This window comes from Oryza brachyantha, chromosome 1 (genome assembly GCF_000231095.2).
Source record: "Oryza brachyantha chromosome 1, ObraRS2, whole genome shotgun sequence".
NCBI lineage: Eukaryota > Viridiplantae > Streptophyta > Magnoliopsida > Poales > Poaceae > Oryza > Oryza brachyantha.
In genome coordinates this window covers 31227146-31249826 of record NC_023163.2, presented here as the reverse complement: position 1 = coordinate 31249826, position 22681 = coordinate 31227146, and the positions used below count along the sequence as shown (strand labels likewise).

The following is a 22681-nucleotide window of genomic DNA, read 5'->3' as shown; positions in this document are numbered from 1 at the left end:
ATTTATTAAGCTACTAGTACGATTTTTGGTTCATGTTTATTAAAGGGAAAGGACGATGTTTTTGGTCCGCCGGTTGTTGCCACAGCGGCGAGGTGGGAATGAGAATGAGATTAGCAGGAGAGAAGGTAATAATCTCATGATCAAGGCAAATGCATGGGGCCCACAGGCCAGTGAGACAGAGAGGGCAGAGAGAGAGACAGAGAGGGCAGAGAGAGAGAGAGAGAGAGCCACTTGCGTGCTGGCCTCTCTCGCTGTTGTGATTGGTGCCATTGCTTTCTCCCCTCCCTCCTCTCCCCCAATCCCCTGAGCTGAGGCTGAATCCCACCATCGCTGCTGCTGCCGCTTTTCTACCTCGCCCCGCTTTCCCTCCTGTGGCGGCAGCCCCAAGAACCCCGCCCTCCCCCAATCGCTGGGTCTCTCGTTGAAAATTGGTTCTTGGTGCGAGCTTGTTGGAGGTGGAGGGAGGGAGGGAGGTTGGTGGGATGTAGTGGAAGAAGAGGAGGCGACGAGGAGGGGATGGAGGAGATGAGCGGGGGGCGTTGGAGGGCGGCCGGGAAGGTGAGGGTGGTGGGGATGGAGGAGGGGGGCAAAGGGGCGGCGTTCCTGGGGCTGGACAGGGTGGGGCTGGTGCTGAGGATGCTGCCGGTGCCGGAGAAGGTGACGGCGAGGGCGAGGGGGCTGCGGGGCTCTCGGCTGCTGGCGCACCTCCGCGGGTGGCGGGTGGTGCGGGAGAGGTGGTGGTGGATGCTGCACCTGTGGATCGCCTTCTGGACGCTCGTCTCCTTCTCCCTCTTCCTCGCCATGAACTCCCAGGCCGTCGACAAGCGCCGCGACTCGCTCGCCAGCATGTGCGACGAGCGCGCCCGCATGCTCCAGGACCAGTTCAACGTCAGCATGAACCACCTCCAGGCCCTCGCCATCCTCGTCTCCACCTTCCACCACTCCAAGAACCCCTCCGCCATCGACCAGGTATGTCCCATCCATCCATTGCTCTGCCCCGTCCATGGAGTATACTGTCTGTCTGTCTGTATTGGAATGGAAGCTGATGGTCGCCGGCGGCGGAGCAGATGACGTTCGCGAGGTACGCGGAGCGGACGGCGTTCGAGCGGCCGCTGACGAGCGGGGTGGCGTACGCGGTGCGGGTGACGCACGCGGAGCGGGAGCAGTTCGAGCGCCACCAGGGGTGGAGCATCAAGAAGATGTACTCGTCCAAGTCGCCGGGCCCCGGCGACGCCGCCGTCGCGGAGATCCAGGAGACGGCGGAGGAGTACGCCCCCGTCATCTTCGCCCAGGACGCCTACAAGCACGTCATCTCCTTCGACATGCTCTCCGGGAATGTGAGGATTTCGCTCGCATCTCCAATCTTTTCTTTCTTTCTTTTTTCTTTCTTTTTTTTTTATCTTCTCCCCGTCGCAGAAATCGCAAAAAGAGAACATCTTTTCTTTCTCGGCAGTGCTTGCCTCCTCTTCTTTTTTCCCTGTCAAGATAGCGCTTCATCTTTTTTATCCTAGGCCCCGAAAAAAGCTGCAAACTTTGGTGTGCTCCATGTGGTTTCTTTGCCATGTTTCTCGAGAAATTTTTTTTTATCCTCTTCTCTTCTTTTCTTTTTTTTCACCTCAGAAAAGTAAGGATTTGGAATTACTGTCGTTTCACCGTGTGATGTTCTTGTGTAAACTTGGTGCTGCTTTGCTTTGGTTGGTTGTCATCTAAACTAAGAGCATATCTCTCTATGCATTTTTTTTTGGGGGTTTACAGGAGGATCGTGACAACATACTGCGTGCTAGAAAATCTGGGAAGGGTGTCCTGACTGCTCCTTTCAAGCTACTGAACAATCGCCTCGGAGTGATCTCGACATACACTGTTTATAAGTCGGAGCTCCCTGCAAATGCGAGGCCACAAGAACGCATCCAAGCCGCTATAGGGTAAGTTTTACATGAGATCCGTCTTAGGTGGTGTTTTAGGTGGTGTTTAGATTGAGAAAATTTTTAGGAGAAGTGTCACGTCAAATATTTGATCGGACCTCGGAAGAGGTTTTCGGACACGAATGAAAAAACGAATTTCACGGCTAGCCTAGAAACCGCGAGACGAATCTTTTGAGCCTAATTAATCCATCATTAGCACATGGTGATCACTGTAGCACTTATGTGCTAATCATGGACTAATTAGGCTCAAAAGATTCGTCTCAAGATTTCTTACATAACTGTGTAATTAGTTTTTTTGGTTCATCTATGTTTAATGCTTTATTTAGGTGTCCAAAAATTCGATGTGATGTTTTTGGAAAAAAAATTTGGGAACTAAACAAGGCCTTAGCTGCTGAGTATATTTCAACCTGAATCATAACTGTTATGATCCCTCCGTTTTGTTCTTGCATGTGCAAACAGCTACTTAGGCGGCATTTTTGACGTAGAAGCGCTCGTCCACAAGTTACTTGAACAGCTCGCGAGCAAGGAGTCGATTATGGTGAATGTGTATGATACAACCAATGAGAGCCGAATCAGTATGTATGGTAATGATACAGGGAGTGGTATGTGCATTGTCAGCATGCTAAACTTTGGTGATCCATCCAGAAAGCATGAGATGCATTGCAGGTGATTGATTTGATACCCTCTCATGCCCTTATATTGGAATGTATTCAACGTAATGTTCTTGTGTTATGTACTTCAAACTAACCGTTCATGTGATCTGTTTATCTTTTCTCAGGTTTGGGGAAAAGCCACCATGGCCATGGTTGGCCATAACGTCGTCAGTTGGAACTCTTGTGATTGCTTTACTGACTGGTCACATATTTAAAGTTACTGTCCAACGGATTGCTAAAGTTGAAGATGATTTCCTAAAGATGAGCGATCTCAAGAAGCGTGCAGAAGCTGCGGATGTTGCAAAGTCACAGGTTTCTAGTCTTACTCTATATGAGGGCCACATCCTTCTGAGTTAGGACTTAAGGACAGACATCTCACTTATAATTTTTTTCTGCTTGCAGTTCCTGGCTACTGTTTCACATGAGATCAGAACTCCAATGAATGGTGTTCTAGGTGAGTGCGTTTGTTAGTCTACTGCCTTCATTTCAAAATAATTGTTGTTTTGGGCTTTGCACCAATGAGCATTGATATTTTGGTTGCACCTTGATGACGGATGTAATTGCTTCCATGTATATTAATAGTCAAGGTTTTTTTTTACCAGAAAAATCCTAAAATGACATCTATTCTGAAATGAAGTGAATGTGTATTAATAATTTTTATTTAGATTACATGGATACAAATAACTCCCTTTCTTTTCAGGGATGCTCCAAATGCTCATGGATACTGATTTGGACACAACGCAGCAGGACTATGTTAGAACTGCTCAAGCTAGTGGAAAAACTTTGGTTTCTCTCATCAATGAGGTTCTTGATCAGGCAAAGATTGAGTCTGGTAAACTTGAGCTTGAGACAGTGCCCTTTGATCTCCGAACAGTCTGTGATGACATCTTGTCTCTGTTCTGTGGGAAAGCTCAGGAGAAAGGACTGGAGGTAATTAAGAGTAGAGTCATGCAGTGCAGCTTTGTTGATTTCTTTACAACTTACTAACTTTGTCTTTGCTATTGTTTTGCTGTTGTGGTGCTCTACGAGAGCAGTTGGCGGTGTATGTCTCGGATCAAGTTCCACAGATACTTATTGGCGATCCTGGCAGGATAAGACAAATCATTACAAATCTTGTTGGGAACTCTATAAAGGTAAGAAAATTGGCATGACGTACAGCATAGATGGTTTTCTACGTGTTTGTTTGTTGCCTGGCATCATTTTTTTTTCTTTAAAACAGTTCACAGAGAGAGGGCATATATACCTGACAGTTCATGTGGCTGAAGAGGTCATGAGTTGTTTAGAAGTGGAGACAGGAACTCAGAACACAAACACTTTAAGTGGCTATCCAGTAGCCAATAGAAGGCGTAGCTGGGAGAACATTCGGCTTTTCGACAGAGAATTACACTCATCTGAGATGTCTTTTGCGCCCATCCCATCTGATTCAATAAGTTTGGTTATATCAGTTGAAGATACTGGTGTCGGCATCCCATTTGATGCCCAATCCCGCGTGTTCACTCCTTTCATGCAGGTAGGTCCATCCATTGCTCGCATCCATGGGGGCACTGGAATTGGATTAAGCATCAGCAAGTGCTTAGTTGGTCTCATGAAGGGAGAAATCGGATTTGCAAGTAAACCCAATGTTGGTTCTACTTTCACCTTCACCGCGGTGCTCATGAGGGCACACTGCAAAGGAAATGAGGTCAAATCATCTGAATTTAAAGGGATCAATGCATTGGTTGTTGATCATAGGCCAGTCCGTGCAAAGGTTACCCAGTATCACTTGCAAAGGCTTGGAATTAAAACCGAATTGATAGCTGACCTAAATCAGTTCATTTCTAAATTAAAATGTGGATCACTAACTGTGAAGCTAGTGTTGATTGACAAGGAAACCTGTCTGAATGAACCACATTGCATGCCTCTTTTGGTTAATAAGTTGAGGAGCAAAGAGAAGCCAGACTCTCCGAAGTTATTTCTTTTGGGGAGCCCTGCAAGTTCTCTCAAGGGTGGTTTAGATACATCATCCAGGGAACACAACTTGAATGTAATAATGAAGCCGCTTCGTGCAAGCATGCTTCAGGTCTCACTGCGACGAGCACTAGGTGGGGTCGATAAAGTGCACTGCAGGAATGGAGTAGTTGGCAATTCAACATTGGGCAGTCTTCTTCACAAGAAGCAAATAATCGTGGTTGATGACAATTTTGTTAACCTTAAAGTGGCTGCTGGTGCTCTTAATAAGTATGGTGCAGAAGTTACTTGTGCAGACAGCGGGAAGAAAGCCATCACATTGCTAAAACCCCCGCACAATTTCGATGCTTGTTTCATGGACATACAAATGCCAGAAATGGATGGGTAATTCTTTTCTGACACTGCTTGTGCTTTATTGTTTATACTAATTTGGCATTTCTCTGGTGCATGTATGCATCATATTGATGGTTACCTTTTTTTTCAGGTTTGAAGCCACTAAAAGGATTAGGGTGATGGAGAAAGAGCTAAATGAGCGAATAGAACGCGGAGAGGCTCCACCAGAATGTGCCAGTATTCAGAGGTGGCGAACTCCTATATTGGCGATGACAGCAGATGTTATCCAGGCAACATATGAGGAGTGCCTGAAGAGCGGAATGGATGGTTATGTCTCCAAGCCATTTGAAGGGGAGCAACTGTACAGCGAAGTAGCTCGGTTTTTCCAAAGTCATGACCAAGTTGAATAGGTAGGTTTATATGGAATGTAAATTGGTGGAGGATGTCGCCGCACACGCCATGGCACAGAATTTTGTCCAATATGCTTCGTTCCGAAGGGTAAGCTCTTCTCTGATTACTCTTTGCCACATGTCTTTTTATGGAAATACTAGATTGGTTTATGAAACATATTTTATCTGATTTCAATTGGTTCACTTGGTGGTAGAATAAAAATAAGGTGGCAGCACTGTCGGTCCATATCTTGTATGCTTGCTCTTATCATTCAGTTTCTAGGCACTGCTAGATAGGACAACACGAAATACGAATTTAGGTAAATCTGTCCCAAGTTAGATTTATTTGAGTAATAATAATGCTTTTAGGTGCATCTATAGGGGACAATTCGATGCTATCTACAAGGTAGAAAACAGCTCTCCCCGGCAATTAAAGAAGGGGCATTTAGTGCTTCTAGACCATTGCTAAGGTCTATTAAGCTTAAAATTATCTTAGCACCCTCTTTTTGCTGAAGTTTGTTGGTAGTGGTTCTAAAGAAGTATGATGCTTTCTTAAAGCAAACTCTGATGTTGATATCTTTAAGATCATTATTATAAGTTAATGGAGCCGTCCAGGTCTAATGCCATGATTTTTCCCCCCTTATTCTTCAGGAATGAAGCAGAAAAAGGTATCGAGATGGAACCACCGATGTTCTGATTTTAGCACACCATCTGACCAAGAGGCAAGATTAACTGTGCAATTTACATGACAACAGCATGCATGTGCAGCAAAGGTGACAATTTCTTGAAGTCAAGGCGTGTGAAAATGGCAGCTGCATTCACTAACTGCAGAAGCAGCAGAAGCAGAAGTCGACCTAGCAGATGTCCTCTGCCTTTGTAATATAAACTTAGGGAGAGAAAAAATTTTCCTATCTCTTTTCTTTTTCCTCGGGAATTTTTACGGTGTAAATATTAGGTGTTGGTGATATGTGCAGGCATTCCTTGGTATATTTGGATGTGTTTTTTTGCACGGTTTGTGGAAGCTGTAAATGACACGATTCAAAGGTGAAGCCTTTGTTTTCTTCCATTTGACATTTTGACAAGAATAGTGCTGCTGCCGTCGGCTCTCGGTTGTTCTTTTGCATGTCCTTGTCTCCCTGAAGTTTCTCCTGCTCTCTTATACACGATAAACGCCTAAATTATCTTTAAGAAACACCTAAATATTCCACTGAATGCTGCCTGCTGGCATGTTTTTTTGTAATGTCTTTGTCTGATGAAATGGTTCTGGATGATGCAATGGATTGTTTTTAATTTGTGGTCCGGAGCATTGCGTTGGTACCTAACTGCTGCATTATGTTTATCATCTCAAATGTCCAAAGTGACGCACTTTCTTGGAGCTAAACTAATGCTAGTGGTTGCAATGGTCTAATCTATTTTTCTGGCTCAGCATTTCAGTCGTTTTGTGCTTGTCCAGTGCTTACACAATTGATTGCCTGTGCTGTTTATGATCCTGTGGACAATTACTTAATGACATCCATTTTGTTCTACCCAATGCAACTGGAACCAGATGGATCATCAGAGGCTGAAATAAGCTGCTTGGGTGGTACTGCTTTTAATGAGTTGCAACAGGACTACATCAGCATCACATTCTCTTGTGCTTTGAATGATTTGCATACTGAATCAAACATTAAAGGAGTTTATACTTCCATGTGCAAAAGATAAGGTACTTTCTATTGGTAATAAGCTTCACTTTAAAGATTCACCAAACATTTATTACCATACATAACACGCGCCGGTAACAAATGCTAAGAGAGTACACCTTTCTGAATACTAGCATTAGCCTAGAGTCAGCTTTGCACATGATGTATCTATGTACAAAAAGTTCTTTTTTTTAAAAAAATACACATTTTCAGCAAGAGCAAGAACCAGTGATGGTACTGGATCATCGATAAATTTCTCTGGTTTTACAGGATCCGCTGCACAGTGAATCGCCACGGATTTACTGTTCTGCATAAGGCCAACTGCTCGTCAGATCATTTAACAAGGACGGACATGGCAATAGTGTCCAGCTAGTGCTTTGCTTTTGTCATTGTGGCTAACACATGTGATGACTGACACTGCCATAAACGTGAGCTTCTGAATAAACTTTCTACTTTTCATTGTCATCCTGTGATTGGAAAAACGAGAGAAAATTTCAGTCAACCTATATTGCAAAATTTTTCACATTTTATTTGCACGAAATGTTTTACAAGAGTGAGGTTTGCTATAGAACCAAATATGTTAATTCAAGCTTCAATTGAATCACACTTAATGGTTCCATGGTTTGAAGTCTCACCTTTTTTTGTTGGTACATTTCGAGCATCCTTCGGTATTGCTGTTTCGCGACAGGACTGTCGATGATAGACGATACCCTCGAAACAGCTTCACTGATAGCTGTTTCCACTCTTTGTTTCCGGAAAACGTTGACTATGTCAACTTCCTCCTCTTCATCAATTGGCATTGCCTCAGAATGGAACCCCCGTAAACCAACACCCTTTCGGTACCATCTAAGCATTACCTTCTCAAGGATGCCAACACTTCGAAGAAAATCCTTGTACTTATTATGTTGTTGATGAGCTCTGACTCGTGCCTATCATGAAAGAGGAATTACTACATCAGCAGTTCAAAACCTTCAAGACTTCAGACAATGAGCCAAACAATGACAAGTACAAATTATAGCTATTTTGCAAATGTCGCAACTGTGTAACCATCACTGTGTCTTATCAAAACTCACCTGTATCTTGATGACATTTTTACGTATTTTCAGAAATTCTTTGCGCTTCTTCCAGCACCTGAAGTTCTTCTGGATAGATAATGCAGCTTTTTCGAGCATACCGCGGGAAGCAGCGCCCACCTTACGAATGGATAAAATGTGGCTATCTCTGTTCTGATGAGCTGCTTGTTGCTTCTTCCTGAAGGAGAACATACGGAAGGCAGTTTGTATGCGCCCAGCAGCTTGAACAGCATTACGGACAGCTCCCAAGGAATCCTTAAGCGCAAGCTGATTATCACTACCACCTTGTACATGGTCAAATGTGTCTGATAATCTATCCACAACTCTTGATATTCCACCTCCAGAAGCCCCATTTTCTTTTGATTCAAGAGAATGAAGATGAGTTGTTAGTTCTGCTTCTGAAAGAAATGCAGAAAGGCCCTTGAAACCATGTGCAAAAGCAACTGAAGAAGGTGTTTTGGCAGCAGGATCTTCTGCTGTCGGGTCTGAAAGTGCACCAGCTGAGGCACCTGCAGCAAGAAGGAGCACCACTGTCTCTTCCCTGTTGATTTTTGTCATGAGCAGGACAGAAGGAAAGCATATTAGCAGAAGCTGGCAGCCAAATAATCAACTTCTCCAAAATATGCTAGGGTTTTTATTTAACATACAGAACTTCAAATACCTGCCAAATCGTGCAGCCCAATGCAAGGCGGTCCATCCATTTGCATCACGGTAGTTTACAAGTACACCAGAATTAAGCAGAAGTTTCAAAGCCCAATTGTAGCCCAAGGCAGCAATTGTATGTATAATACCATGGTACTGCCGAGGCAGAAAATGATTCCCTTCACTGTTTCGTTCATATTTGGATGACAGCCACTCTTCAAGCTTGTTGTTAAGCAGTACTTCCATGATGCAATTTACTGTGGTGTCATGGTTCAGCTGCTCAGTTGTTCCCTTCATAATTTCAGAGGGGCTAACTTGGAGTCTGCATTCAACATTTGGGAGTGGCAAACCAAACTTTAGAAATTGCTCAGAAACATGACCGTCAAAAAGCAACTGAACATAGTTGAAAAGCAACAATCGCTCGTTATTGCTTTCAGTAGGCCTTTGATGGAATTCAAAGGCCTCTGCTTCACTGCAGAGTTTCCTGTTCTCACAAACCATGCTTTTGGTCGGCTTATTATGGAATTCAAATTCTCGTGCTTCACTGCAGGCCTTTTCATTTCCATCAATCAAGTACATTGTCACTTTTCCAGCTTCAAGGCATGGAGTATGGCAACGAATGACACCTTGCTGAACAATTTCCACAGGCACCTTAGCATCACCAAATTGTATTGCCCATGAACCGTGAGAGGGATCGCAAAGGAAGTCTCCTGCAATGATAACCTGCAAGACATTTTTTATAGATCTCCAATTAATTGCTGTAGCTTGTAATACCACTTGCAATTGTCTCAACACAAGATGAATCAAATGGACAAGAATTTTGTCATTGTGGCAATATATGAACTCAGATATCATTAACGCTCATAATGTGTATATGGCATTAAATCCCACATGTAAGCATGCACAAACAGTTGAATATCTTTCCAATTAATAAAAATAAGGCAAGAGGAATATTGCATTAGTTTAATCTATAATATTAACATTTAACTCCGTATTGTACCTTTGTACTTTCGGAACAATATGACCATTCTGGAGAAATCTCACGAATATTGAACCATTGGTTTTCACCCATTGTCATAGAAGCCGACTGCAGAATTGCTTCAAGCTGATCCTCCTCCAACCAAGATTCTAAGCAAGAAGACAAACATGCAAAAATTTACATCTTTAGGATTTAGATAGATGACCACTGTATCTCAACTAGTAATTAACGATGGATGAATTGTAACATATGGCATTACCACACCTGAATTTTTCAGCACATCAATAGTGCTGGAAAAAGGAAGTCCTGTTTCTTTAGGACGATTGTCTTCATTAAACTCCAGTTCATTAAAAATATCTACAAGATTTCTACATGTGCCTGGTTCTTCATTCTGAACCCCAACGACAGTGATAGATTCACTATTTGATGGAATATCTTCGGCATCGACATCATGGTCTTCCTTATCTTCCAGACTCAACTGAATTTTAAGCTTTCGCAGTGCTGCTTGATTACAATTTTGAACCCAATCAGGTTGACTTCCATTATTTGTTTCATTATTGATGGCCACAATCTGGGAACTAACTTCTTCAGCAGATCCTGGACTGCATGAATTAAGACATGGGGCAAATATCTCACTAGTCAACCCAGGTGAACTTTGAGCTTCACCTCTGCTTGCGCTACCATTCTGATTGGATGTTGATGAATTGTTCAGTGCTGATACTGAAATGCTGCCCTGATATGCAATTAACAAATAAAGGTGAGGCCTGGGAAATACCAAAATATACTTGGGGTAGCTTCAATCACGATAATAGATTTATATGTGCTCGCTTGGCATGCGACTATTGAGCTAATTGGCAAGAGAGTAGAGTGTCAAATTTAAATGACAGGTGTTCGGTGCTCGTGATTAGATGATCTGATATGTTCAAAGATATATCCAAGTCCAGTATTGACCTGTAAAATTGCTGACAATTGAAGTGTGGATACATAGCTGTGCCTAGTAAAGTGAAGTTAATTATCACTTATTTTAATTGGTGATCCACCAGAACTGCAGATGCACATTAATAAAAGGAATGTACAAACAAGGAGGCTGACCTCTTGAACATCTCTATAGTGGACAAAAACGATGTGATCATAAGCCCTGAAAAGGTGAATAGCAGCTCACTATGGTGTAAGTTGTTCTACATATTATCCAACTGTACTTACTAAAACAAAATTGCCACAGAACATAGCCAACAGCAGATTTTTTTTTTTTTGGGGGGGGGGGGGGGGGGTAGAACTCATGATAATAGGACAGGGAGTCAGGAATAATACCAAAATTGCATGAAATTCATTGGTTTAGGAAATGCAGTGCCACGAATGGAACCCAAAGATGTTTTCTTACAGTATTTTACAACATCAGAAAATGTCTAAAAACCTTGCAGAATACTGAATAATGTAGATTATAAATCATCTACATGGAATTCTTTTAGAGAATCTATAAGAAATGGTGCATCAATGGTTTCTACCTATTGGGAATGTCTCATGTGGTTTCTAGATATATCTACAAGAGTTGCTAAAAGAGATATACATAGCACGATAACAAAATAAGTACATGACATGATGGAGAGCTCATAAGTTCCTAATGAGTAACATGCATATGGCCAGCAAAACCGTTATTGTTTATGCTCTAAGCAAAAACAGGTGCATTTGACAAAGGCCTGGAACACAACAAAAATTTATGCCCAGCTTTTGAGAATTTAAAAGGATGGCATACGATATATACAACTTTCTTTCACGAGTAAAAATAGTTCTTACGGATCAAGCATCCAATATATGCGCCTCTGAACTGTAGAATTTTTGTCTGCATGTGCATAGTAGCAATTCAATGCCTCCACATTATCAACCTGCAATTTCCAGTGTCAAATGAAAGACCATATTATACACCATAATGCTGTGTGATTGTTGATATCCACTTTATCTAGTTTAGTCCCAACATCAAACAATCATAATAGTTATTGACTTATTGGCTTGCAAAGAGATGATACCTTGGAGCATACTATGATTAATAAACAGAGGTTTTTTCTTTACTGCTTGCTGCCGAAAATTATAAATACCAATTTTGTTTACTTTAGAAATATCTTTTACCTACATCATAATATGACTGTTCAACAAAAGGTGAACAGAGCAAACAAACCTTAAGGCGCTCATGGGCTTCAGCAATGGTCTTCCCGTTCTTCTTTTTTCGCCATTCATATCCATCATTTCTGAAGTACCGAAGAACTCTACGGTTGAAAAGAAACCAAGCACCACCTGTAGTTCCGGAATCGAGTCAGTAAAAGGGCATTCAGGGCTACAGCGAAGTAAGCGCAAGCTTGAAACAGTATCTCACGAGCTAAAGCCAAAGACTGTTTTTATTACTCGGTGGCTTATGAGGAGTCTTATTTGTGATTATGAACCGGTCGTGATTCTGCAATATCTGCAGAACCTCTTTAGGCTTTAACCACCGCGATTTCACTTCCTGGTGTATTCTGTGCGTATCAAATCCTGAAAAGGTAAAACAAGTGATACAATCTTTACTAATCGGAGATATTGAAGGCATGAATATAAAGCATTAACTGAATCATGGCCATAAAAACATTTAATATGAACTGATTCCATATGCAGCAGCAACAAATTGATGCACCTACAGCTACTCCATAGCGAGTTAGCGACTACCTAACAAGACTATAAGAGTGGCACAGTCGTCTCCCTCAATTGAAATTAAATTAAGCAACTTGACAGTTCCCATCGACCTTAAACCACATGATTTCCCCTTTCAAGGCTCCTCTCAGATGAAATTGTTTCTTCAGCAGTAATCGCAGTGACTAGTACGAATAGAACTATCAATGCTACTAGTAGTACGTTCCAAACTAAAAATCTCGGAAAATATCAAAGACCAAAAAAAAGGGACCATTTGCGCCTTCTTGATATTTCCCGAACCTTTCACCTGGCCACAACCCCACCCTAGAATCACATATAAGCAGCGAAAGGTTGCAGCTTTGGATCGAGGAAACCAAGAACTAGCACTTACCTTGCTGCTGCTGCTGCATCATCTCGCTCGCCCCGGTACGAATCCAGCAAAGAGACAAAGAACCCGTGCGGGTAAAGGCCGCTGCTTTTGCTCCGGCAGTGAATGGCCGAGCGGCACCAGCGTACCACCGTTCGCTGATTGATCCAAAATCGCCGGGCGGGGAGTCGGCAAAGATTGGAGTGTGACGAACGCGCAAAGGGGAAAGTGAGTTGCAAAATTCGTCAGAAACGCAACGGGTGTGTCAATCAGTTAGCCCTCTCTCTCTCTCTCTCATTAAGGATTAAGCCAAATCACAACTCATAAGTATACAAAATGGCATACGATGTCTATCTCAACGAAAGGAAACGCATCCATGTTCTTTCCAGAAAAGCACATGGTTGCTAGAATAATACTCCAGCGTCCGTGGCTGCACAGTACTCCAGTACAGAAAGGTATATATTATTTTTCTTATGTGATTCTGTTGATGCTGGTTTAGTTCGATCATTCGTTTTATTAGAAAAATGTATAAATATTGATTATTGTGTAGTGATTAATTTATTACTAAAAGCACTTTAAATATAACTTATAATTTTACATATTTGCATAAAAGTTTTAAATGAGACAAATAAACAAAACATATATCCCAAAGTCAAATAGTGTCGAATAAAAATATAAAGGATGTAGGCCGGTTATGTTTACCATATTATACTTTGTCTTTTGGGCGCACGCTTCTTGAACTATTGAACTATATTTTTTAAAAAAAAGTTTCTATAAATATATCCATCATCTCACATTTCTGAATTAGATTTTTATCTTTATAGTATTTAATTCTATTATTACATCATTAGATATTTATTAAAAATCAGATATTTTTTCTTTCTCGGAGAAAACATAGCCTTTATCAGATGCTTCACCAAACTTTTGAGTGTAGTGCTGCTCCATCAGGGTAGGACCATTATCTATCTGAAAAGGGAGGAAGACCACATAGCATGTATGTGTCCTCCTTTATCAGTTTATTTTTGTTGCAGTTGTGATCCCCTTTTTCTCAAGTTAGTGTGCAGTAGCTCTAGTTCTTTTCATTCCATATAAGTCATTTTAGATTGTTCTGACTTAAATTTCTTAAACCTTATCAAGTTTATAGGTAAGCTTAGCAATATTTTTAACAAGGAACAAACATGACAGTACAAAAATATGTTCAATAGTAGATTTAATAAAACTGTTTTGGTGTTATGTTGCTGCATCTTCCTAAAACCTTGATCAAGTTTAAAACAATTGACTTAATAACAAATTCAACATAGCTTATAATATAAAACAGGGAGAAACACGGTGAGTGTTTACTTCACTTAACCTTTAAAGCCATCATGGGCATATCTCTAGTTATAATATGTAAATTTATGTAAAATCTCTTAACTAATTCTTAATTGAGTTCATACAAATATTCTCAATTCATGGTACTGAAAAGATACTCAAATAAAAACAAGTTTACAGATGTCATAATGTTGTGTTTCCATTCATACATGTGTGCCTTCTTTGGATAGAGACATTCTTGGACGAAATTCTAGCCAGTACTTGATTTATTCAATAATTTAGTGCTGGAAAAGGACCAGTCTTTACTTTTGGCTCCATCAATTTGCCATCTAGTATCCTTAATGAAATTAGGTTGGCCCCTCTTTCGGTCAACCCGGCTAAAAAAAATCTAGTATAGGACATGTTTGAGTTCTACTACCTGCTACTACCTACTACATCCTTTGGATTTTATATGAAAAACGGTGCAGTCCATGAACCATAGCCACTCATTAAAAAAATAATTTTCTAATATGTTCTCTTTGTTTCGAGATATAAGAGCATTATCAATATACAAAGAACATGTAGTCTATATGGTGAGACCCATTACAGGTGACATTAGTTATCTCAAGCTTCATAGTGCATATGGATAGAGTAGTAAATAAAATAAGTTCAAAATAAGAAAATAATGTGAGAGCGGACAGTCATATGGTTAAGTATCATTAATGCCATAATGATCATCTTCATAATATATAAATACAGCCTATATGATATTATTTATTGTATGATGACCACTTTTGTGGTATATTGTGGATGCCCTAACAACCTAGTATTAAATGTGACACATTATAATATTATAAATCTAGACATGTATCATGTTATATTTGTAGTGTTATATCCAATAATAAGTTGGTTTATCTTGAAACAGATAGATATCATCTTTTGGCTTTTTAGGAAAAAAACTAAATGACATATTTATAAACAAAATATAATTTGTAAATAAAACTTTTATACATGTGTTCTTAGTAATCTAAAAGCAAAGATGGTAAAATAAACTATGATAAAAGACTCCTAAAATGAAGTTTAAATTTAGGGTTAGAATTTTAAATTTTGGTTTATAAATATAAACAGAAGCAAAACGATAATGCTGGGAGCGGTTTAGACTTTGAACTTTGGTAGTGTTCTTGACACAAGATCTTTTCTACAACTTCCAAAGAAAACATGTTCCACAAGATGTCTTGCCGTTGAACTTTTAGGGCTCATTTGAAACACCGAAAATGAGAAAATATGGGAATATAAAAACTTGTGACGTTGATAGGAATACAAGTTTAAACATAGAATTACAAATGCAGAAAAATACAAAAAATTGAGAAATTTAATACAACTAAAATACATAGAAATTAGAGGAGAGATAAAGACTCGAAGGAAAAGTTCTCTTGCCACTAGACATGCTAGATTTTTTCAAAATTTTTCTTGAGCTATTCCATAGAAATTTCAAGAATTACTGTGTCCCAATTATTAGTTTCAAGTAACAAAATTATATTTTGTTTCCTATAGAATTCCAATATTATAAATTGCCTATATGTTTTCTATACAAATCGAAGAGCCTTCATTGTTATCCCTCTCTCAGATTTTGGTGCATCACGCAATTAATAGTCATGCATCATCATTGTCCTCGTCCTCATCGACGTTCTCAGTGTCTGAATTTCAGAGTTGCAGGGTGCCAACAACAATAAATGAATGGTGACCAATAATCTGGACTATATGCATGAACATATTCATTTTGATAGTACAAGCAACACCCTAACAGGGCCGGAGGCAGGGACCAAAAAAAAACAAAAAGTTACACGGAGTAAGAATCTCTATAGCTTCACTAAATCTAGAATTTAATACATAAACATGTTGATCAACTACAACTATAAAAATATGATATCAAAATTTGGGGGGAAAATGCATGGCTGTTAAAAGAAATTCTGCACGTTAGAAGGAGCCATGGCGCATGCCGGTCTCCCCCTCCCTCTGCCACCGTATCTGAAATTTTGCCAAATTAACCATTCAAGAAACCATATTTTATGGTTTCGAGGATAGGAGTGTACCAAAAATTTATTATAAAAAATAGACCATTTGCTCATTGGCATTGAGCTAAAAATCTCATTGTCACAGACATTGGTGCTAAGATCTTATCATGTGACACAACTTTGTCACGTAAATCGGTTCAGTGCTCCTATCTACTCTAAGAGCAAGGCTAATAATATAGCCCACAAGCTAGCTATCAGACTCCTTGTAGTCTCCTTTTAGCCCACCAATATAGTAGTTAGCTATTTATCATTAATGCAAGACCCACATGTCACTCCCACATAATTTCTTGGTTCTTGTGTCCAAGCTGACTATAAGAGCAGGTATAATAGCAGGCTATAAGCTGGTTGTAAACATATTTTAAGAAGTTAAGGAATGAGAGAGAAGGAGAGTGAGCTACTAATTTGTAGCCAGCTGCACACGGACTCTAAAACACAATATGTGTATGACATGTGGGGCATGGTGGTATATGTTTGGTAGCTAGCTATGGTATGAATTGGCTATTAGTTGGCTATAGATGAATTGGAGCTAATAGTTGGCTATACTATTGAACTTGCTCTAAGATTACAGCCCACTACTTCTCTCTCCTTCCCTCTCTTCTCCACATAAGCATTTAGTCATTCAGCTTGCAGTCTGCTATTATACTTGCTCTAATAGGAGTGTGTCCTTTAGTAGATACCAGTGTATTGATACCTTGGTGGTTGAATTTGAACCCCTTGCTAGCATTTCAACAAGTTTAGTAAGGGGTAAAAAAAACTCAAGACCAAAGACCGAACCGAAAGGATTGGAACCAAGACTAATCTGACAAATATGTCATATATATATATATATATTGAGTGAAGTATTCATTAGTGACACGTGTAGTTATAGTCCACAAGATCCACACATGTATTACGCACAGTTGGCAGGATAATTTTTTTTAGGAAAAAGAACTATAATGCATAGTAGTCATACAATGTAGAGCCATCGCTACGGACACTCTCTGACAGATTGACAGCAGGCAGCACGCATGTCTGAATTGTCTGATCTCTATCGATCTACGATAATTTATAAATAATATCTAAAGTTGACATTAAAAATAAATTACAATAAAAACCTTAAAATTAATTTAAATTTAAAATAAAAAATTTAAATTTTAGCTTATAACTATAAACACAAGGGAATAGCCAGGGTTAACGGTATGCCCATTCTCTGCTTTGCATCCATGAGAGGTCACGCACGAACACGGCCTGGGATTCGTTGATCTCGATCTTGATCAGCTATGATCAGGTGATGAACTGCATTTACTTGTTCTGCGTCAAAAATTAACACCTTCATGTTTAAAAGTTAAAATTTAAATTTTTAACCTTAAATTTAAAATTGATTTTAGGTTTTTTTATTATAGTTTATTTTTCAGCAGTTGCTTGTAGATCACTACAAATATGAATATAAAAGTTATATTACCAAATTATTTTTTATAGATATGTCGTTTGATGATTTTTTTTTCTTCTTTAAAAAACGAAAAGATGGCGCTTTAGGTCTCAATGCCTAGTTTCACCGCACAGTTTCTAAAATAGCTAACTCGAATGAAACGATATATAAAATAGCTACTCACAATGCAATATTTCATTATACTATCTTCAAAACTAAATAAAACATTTAATTACTGTTGAAAGTTGAGAACATATGCACCAACCTAGGCGAGCATGTAGATAGTGTTTAGTTACATAAAACGTCTCAAGCCTCTCAACATGAATTTCACTGCGTTTCCGTAGACCTGTAACGGTGTCCAAACGTTTCATGGCCATGAAACGAATTCCCTCTTTCTAATCACAATTTCATGTAAATATTTTTTTATACTAATGTATCACTTAATTAATATACATAACAACTTTACGAAAACTTCATTGAGACTGACATAAAAGTAGCTAGCTAGCTTATTCATGGCGGCCCGCGATGCATGTGTGGTGTTGGATACTTGGATCTGGGCCGGGATGGACCGACAAGATACGACGACATATATACCCAAGTGATTATTAGTGAGTGTACTAGGATGCATGCGGCAGAGGGAGGGAACATCTTCTGCCGGCGGCCGGCGTCGTCTCCGGTCACCCACGTCACCGCCAATCAATGAATCTGGATGAATGAATGCTGCCCATCGACAGCAATGGCGACACATTTTGAAAGCCCTACTACATGCAATCAGTCAGATGGAGCAATCATCGTTCCAGCGGTAACATCGACACAAGTAAAGCCGGCTGGTCTGTGTGGGCTGACATCAACCATTTGTGTACCCTGCACATTGGAGTAGCCTGCTTTCAGTTAGTTATTACAGGCTCAAAAGGACCTTCCACACATTTTCTCCAATTCGTTTTGTTTCTTTTTACTCCAGGAAGACTTTGAGGGCTCCTTTAAAATGCATTATTGAGTTGCAAAACACAGGAAAAGTACAAGAATAGTCGTAAATTACAAGAATCGAATGAGAGATGGGCTCAAAGAAAAAAAAACAAGAGGTTGGGTCTTATATTAACTTCCCTGTGAGATCTACATGCATTATGTCATTCCTTATTAATTTCATAGTATTTGGGGAACTCCAATCCTTTGTTTGGTGTTTCAAGGGGATATGTAGAAAAAAAATCCTACAGAATTTGAATCATAAAAAATATCTTTGATTCAAACGAACCCATAATTTGAAGACGAACTCATATGATCAGACGAACAAACAGCAAGATTTGTATTGGGCAATCAAACAATACAGGAGCATGCACGCTTCGTTGTACAGTGGTGATACAAGCTGAATAATGTTGGTAATCGTGGAGATACCAGATTTTCTTTTTTCTGTAGCCACCAAAATTTCATCATTATATGTAGGCGGCCATCCGCTGCCGTGAAATTATTACAGATTTTTTCCCACAAGAATTAATTACACACCAATCTGCTCAAATTTGATGCTGTCACATTTCGTATCATCATCACTACATATGAAAGACACCTTTGGAACTTCAAGTTAGGCGCCTGCTCTCTTCAGGTAAGCCATCACGCCGAGGCCTGCAACGAGAGCTGCCCCTGCAGCCACAGCGCTGTAGGCTGAAGCCCATGCATCCTTTCCAGTATAATCGAAATCTGAAGAACCACCACCGCCTCTTTTCCGGCGACCAACACCGGCATAATCCAAGTGCAATCTAAGGCTCTGCAACAGCAGGGTGGATGAGCACCGTTTGACAGGGAGGGGAAAAAGAACCGTCGTTAACTGAAAACACATTACCTTCCAACCAATTTGCCTTGCATGGTCCACAGCAGCTACAAGGTCACTGTCCGATGAAAGTATGACCTTATCATGATCCTCATCTTCATACTGCCACATGGTATCAGGCAAGAAAAGGAAGCCTTAGAGAATTGTCATACTTTTTGTTGGCAAGGAAGAGGATTATCATACTGGTGGTATAGGGTGTGGTACTCATCGGGGAAGTTGAGCCCATACCAGGATTTGTGGTAGATTTTTCCTATCGATGTCATCGCCAAGCCTCTGCAGAATGCTGGTTATCAACTCCGTCAGGCTGCTCGTTTCTGAAGTTTGAAACATGTCATGCAGGAAACCCAGGATACGATATAAATAACTGGAAGTACAATAAAGGGCAAACATAGCATTGATGATAACATAATGTGTTTTAAGATGCATACCACAGTTAAATCTGTGCATCCTGCCTTGTTTGTCTTGAATCTTGAACCCAAATGTGTTTGACAAACCAGAAGCCGGATAAAAAGCTGATCTTCCTATATCTGTTGCCTCAGATGCCACTTTTGTTGATCCTTCACTGATAATATGCCCAGTGAATTAATCATAAAAAACTATACCATCGTATTATCAAAATGATAAGATATAAGTGCAGCACTAACCTTCTGGAGTCATCATCATCATCAAGAGGTCCAATGGACATTGCTGAATCCCAAAACCTCTGCATCATAGCAGATGTTGCCTCAGATCCAGTTCCTGTACTGTTCCCAACCTGCACACGACATGATAATCAGGAGATTCAATACAAATTGATAGAATGAAAGAAAAAGACCTGTAACAATGACAGACTACACATCATGATGCATTCCCTCAGCATTTTATGATGCATGATGAGAAATTGAGTATTGTGTAAGCAAGATTGTACCCACAAGGAGACAATATTTCAAGCAGCTGGAATTTTTTTTTCACTTACAGTTGCAATTGCAGCATGGGTTATGTGAAGGACATCAACTACAGTTACAACATTTCCATCTGGATAAAGACAGCACACGTTAACAACTCAGTGGTCCTCCACTAACTAAATTAGATGTAATCCATTAGCGGTTCATGGACATACCCTTGTCTAAAACAGGCAAATGTAAAAACTTCCCGTCGTGCATTGTATGGAGGGCATCAAGGATTGGAGTGTCAACTGTGGCACATTCAGGACTCTGGGTCATGACCTGTAGAAAGGAGTTACAAGAATGATACCATGATAGTTAAAGAGATTAAGTAAAAACCATAGCATATATTCCATGTTAAGACTTCATTACCTTCTCAACAGTAGTAGATTCAGGAGGGAGGTTCTGGGCTATAACACGCATCAAAATATCTCTAGAGCTGGTGTAAGAAAAATAGAAATTGTTAGTTCAACAGTCAAAAGAGTATAACTACACTGAGAAAAGATACTCACGTCAGAATCCCCCCAGGCTTGTTTTCAATTGCTACAACTGCTGAACTTACTTTCAGTTCCAGCATCTTTTTTGATGCTGTCAACACTGTGTCAGTTGGTGCAACAGTCACCACTCTAGAGAAGTTGGTCAGCAAATAAGTCAGTTTTTCAACAATGGCACTTGAATTCCTGAAATACTGGAAAAGCCTACAACATAAAAAGGATCGGATATTACCTACTTTGAATTCTCAGAGATAATGGTAGACAGTGAAGGCCTAAACATCCGTTCTCGAAGAGTCTCAATAAAATTATTAGGACCTGCAAAGTAAAAGGAGAAAGCATTAGTACACACCTGCTAAGCCAAGCCTTCAGGGGGTAAAGTCCATCATAGAAGTAGCCAATGCAGGAGAAATATAAGAGATACAATGAACATAATTGAATGCCTCTGAAAAAATAGAATTAGGAGAAAATGGACAGTATGATCAGTACAGACCAGGTACAGGAGCTCTCCAGTGCTTCTCTACACCCTCAACAGCAGCAGCAATTGCATTTCCTTTCTCAGCTGCCCTTTCCATTCGCGCAATAGCATCATACAGGCACTTGGCTATGTCGAGCAGTGCAATAACTTCACCGTTCTCCACAACAGGTAAATGTCTGAACTTTCCTGTTGAAGTGATACATTTTCAGGAAAATCAAGATTAGTGCGAACAAGGGACCAGATTTAACTATGGGACTTCACCCACCTTGCACCATCTTCTGCAATGCCTCAACTGCGAGTGTGTCAGATAAGACAAAGAGAGGATTTCTAGTCATGACCTTTGAAACAGGTGTCTCCTCTAGCTTCAATTCGCGAGCAATTACCCTTGTGGTTATGTCCTGAATGGAGAAGGCAAAGGACAGTACACGGTGAGAAATGAAGAATTTGTCATCAAGCATCTATTGGGACACGATCAAACAAAACATTCATCACCTTGTCAGTAAGGATCCCACAAAGCAAAGCATTGGAGTCTGTCAGCAACACAGCGTCCACTCTGCGTGCGGCCATCCTCCGACAAGCCTCATAGACGGTTGTGTGATCCGGAATCGTCAGCGCCTTGGACAATCTCAACCTCTTCACGGTTCTCTCCCCAGTCATTGACCTGAGGCATAACACTTTTCAGTTACAACGCTCTCTACTAGCATCTCAGTTTTATTCACTTCGCATCAACTATTTCAACTGCTACGAACATCGTATTGCAGCCAAACTTGCTAGCAATAGTAATTGAAGTTATCTACGTTACTAAAATTAAAACTCAGCAAGCTGGCATACACGCATCATAATAACAGATCAATGGGATCCGTAACCTTCACAGTTTCCATTGCCACAATGGTATCAATCAAGCTGCTCTACTGAATACTCCAAAATGCAGTAAGCTTTAGCTATTCCATCAGATCGAATCTAGCCTAGGGTGCAAACAAAGCGACACCGGAGAGAGAGAGCGTCCCGTGAAAGCCCTAGCTTCCACCCAAGGCAACGCCTCAATCCCATGCTTCTCCGCACCTGCAGCATCTCCCAATCCAAACCAACAATAATATAGCCACAAAAAAAAAAAGAAAGGGCGAGGCGAGGAATCCGTACGGCGATGCGCGGGAGATGGAGGCGGAGGACCTCCTGCCGGCGGAGGCGCCGTCGTGCCCGTTCTCCGCCGGGCCGCCGACCCTCCTCCTGGATCCGGACGACGAGGATAAGCTCCTCCGCGAGCTGTGCGGCACACCCACGCCGCCGTCCATCTCCACCCGCCGACCGGCCTCCTCCGATCGGCCCTGACGGCGGCGCGCTGATCCGGCAAACGACGCTGGGGCCGGGCCGAGTCGTCCTCGGCGGCTGCGGCGGCGAGCGCTCCCCCGATCCGGGAGCTCCGAGTAGATGGAGACCGGAGGCGGAGGCGGAGGCGACGGCTGCGGCTCGCGGCTGAATTTTCTGGGGGAATTTCTTTCTTTTTTTTCGCTTTAATTTTTTTTATTTTTGGGAAATGAAAAGGCGAGTTGAT

General features: G+C 40.8%; 3 protein-coding genes across 4 annotated transcripts; 1 reads left to right on the top strand and 2 right to left on the bottom strand.

Moving 5' to 3' along the window:
- Nucleotides 1-293: 293 nt before the first annotated feature.
- LOC102709125 (probable histidine kinase 3) lies at nt 294-6367 on the top strand. The gene is made up of 11 exons (XM_006645190.3): nt 294-969; nt 1068-1337; nt 1756-1922; nt 2382-2588; nt 2701-2887; nt 2978-3029; nt 3276-3505; nt 3610-3708; nt 3795-4906; nt 5007-5353; nt 5896-6367. The coding sequence occupies exons 1-10, from the start codon at nt 517-519 to the stop codon at nt 5263-5265; spliced, it is 3036 nt and encodes a 1011-aa protein (XP_006645253.2). The 5' UTR covers nt 294-516; the 3' UTR covers nt 5266-5353; nt 5896-6367.
- A 520-nt stretch (nt 6368-6887) lies between these two features.
- Nucleotides 6888-13041, bottom strand: LOC102708483 (calmodulin-binding transcription activator 4-like). 2 transcript variants are annotated; one of them, XM_006645187.3, is made up of 11 exons: nt 12667-13041; nt 12015-12140; nt 11791-11906; nt 11412-11500; nt 10710-10755; nt 9882-10350; nt 9639-9766; nt 8658-9361; nt 7997-8537; nt 7559-7852; nt 6888-7390 (listed from the first exon to the last, which is right to left on the bottom strand). In XM_006645187.3, exons 1-11 carry the CDS (start codon nt 12686-12688, stop codon nt 7373-7375), a joined length of 2553 nt encoding a protein of 850 aa, XP_006645250.2. In that variant the 5' UTR covers nt 12689-13041; the 3' UTR covers nt 6888-7372. The 2 variants fall into 2 exon arrangements, with proteins under 2 accessions (XP_006645250.2, XP_015697645.1); XM_015842159.2 differs by lacking the exons at nt 11412-11500; nt 11791-11906; nt 12015-12140; nt 12667-13041 and adding an exon at nt 10569-10611 and having other exon boundaries at nt 6889-7390; nt 10710-10862.
- Nucleotides 13042-18698: 5657 nt separating this feature from the next.
- LOC102708199 (CBS domain-containing protein CBSCBSPB1-like) lies at nt 18699-22681 on the bottom strand. Its single transcript, XM_006645186.3, has 14 exons — nt 22270-22681; nt 21622-21790; nt 21395-21527; nt 21145-21315; nt 20891-20969; nt 20673-20786; nt 20533-20599; nt 20337-20442; nt 20193-20251; nt 19882-19991; nt 19666-19799; nt 19466-19551; nt 19250-19339; nt 18699-19174 (listed from the first exon to the last, which is right to left on the bottom strand). The coding sequence occupies exons 1-14, from the start codon at nt 22419-22421 to the stop codon at nt 18992-18994; spliced, it is 1653 nt and encodes a 550-aa protein (XP_006645249.1). The 5' UTR covers nt 22422-22681; the 3' UTR covers nt 18699-18991.

Excerpts from the sequence above, each read along its gene's own strand:
- LOC102709125 (XM_006645190.3), top strand. The coding sequence starts at position 517 with ATGGAGGAGATGAGCGGGGGGCGTTGGAGGGCGGCCGGGAAGGTGAGG. Across the intron at positions 1,338-1,755 it reads TCGACATGCTCTCCGGGAAT|GAGGATCGTGACAACATACT; the intron begins GTGAGGATTTCG and ends GGGGGTTTACAG. Across the intron at positions 3,709-3,794 it reads TTGTTGGGAACTCTATAAAG|TTCACAGAGAGAGGGCATAT; the intron begins GTAAGAAAATTG and ends TCTTTAAAACAG.
- LOC102708483 (XM_006645187.3), bottom strand. The coding sequence starts at position 12,688 with ATGATGCAGCAGCAGCAGCAAG. Across the intron at positions 12,141-12,666 it reads GATGCAGCAGCAGCAGCAAG|GATTTGATACGCACAGAATA; the intron begins GTAAGTGCTAGT and ends TTACCTTTTCAG. Across the intron at positions 9,362-9,638 it reads ATTGTTCCGAAAGTACAAAG|GTTATCATTGCAGGAGACTT; the intron begins GTACAATACGGA and ends AATGTCTTGCAG.
- LOC102708199 (XM_006645186.3), bottom strand. The coding sequence starts at position 22,421 with ATGGACGGCGGCGTGGGTGTGCCGCACAGCTCGCGGAGGAGCTTATCC. Across the intron at positions 21,316-21,394 it reads ATTGCAGAAGATGGTGCAAG|GAAAGTTCAGACATTTACCT; the intron begins GTGGGTGAAGTC and ends TCACTTCAACAG. Across the intron at positions 20,443-20,532 it reads AATCTACTACTGTTGAGAAG|GTCATGACCCAGAGTCCTGA; the intron begins GTAATGAAGTCT and ends TCCTTTCTACAG.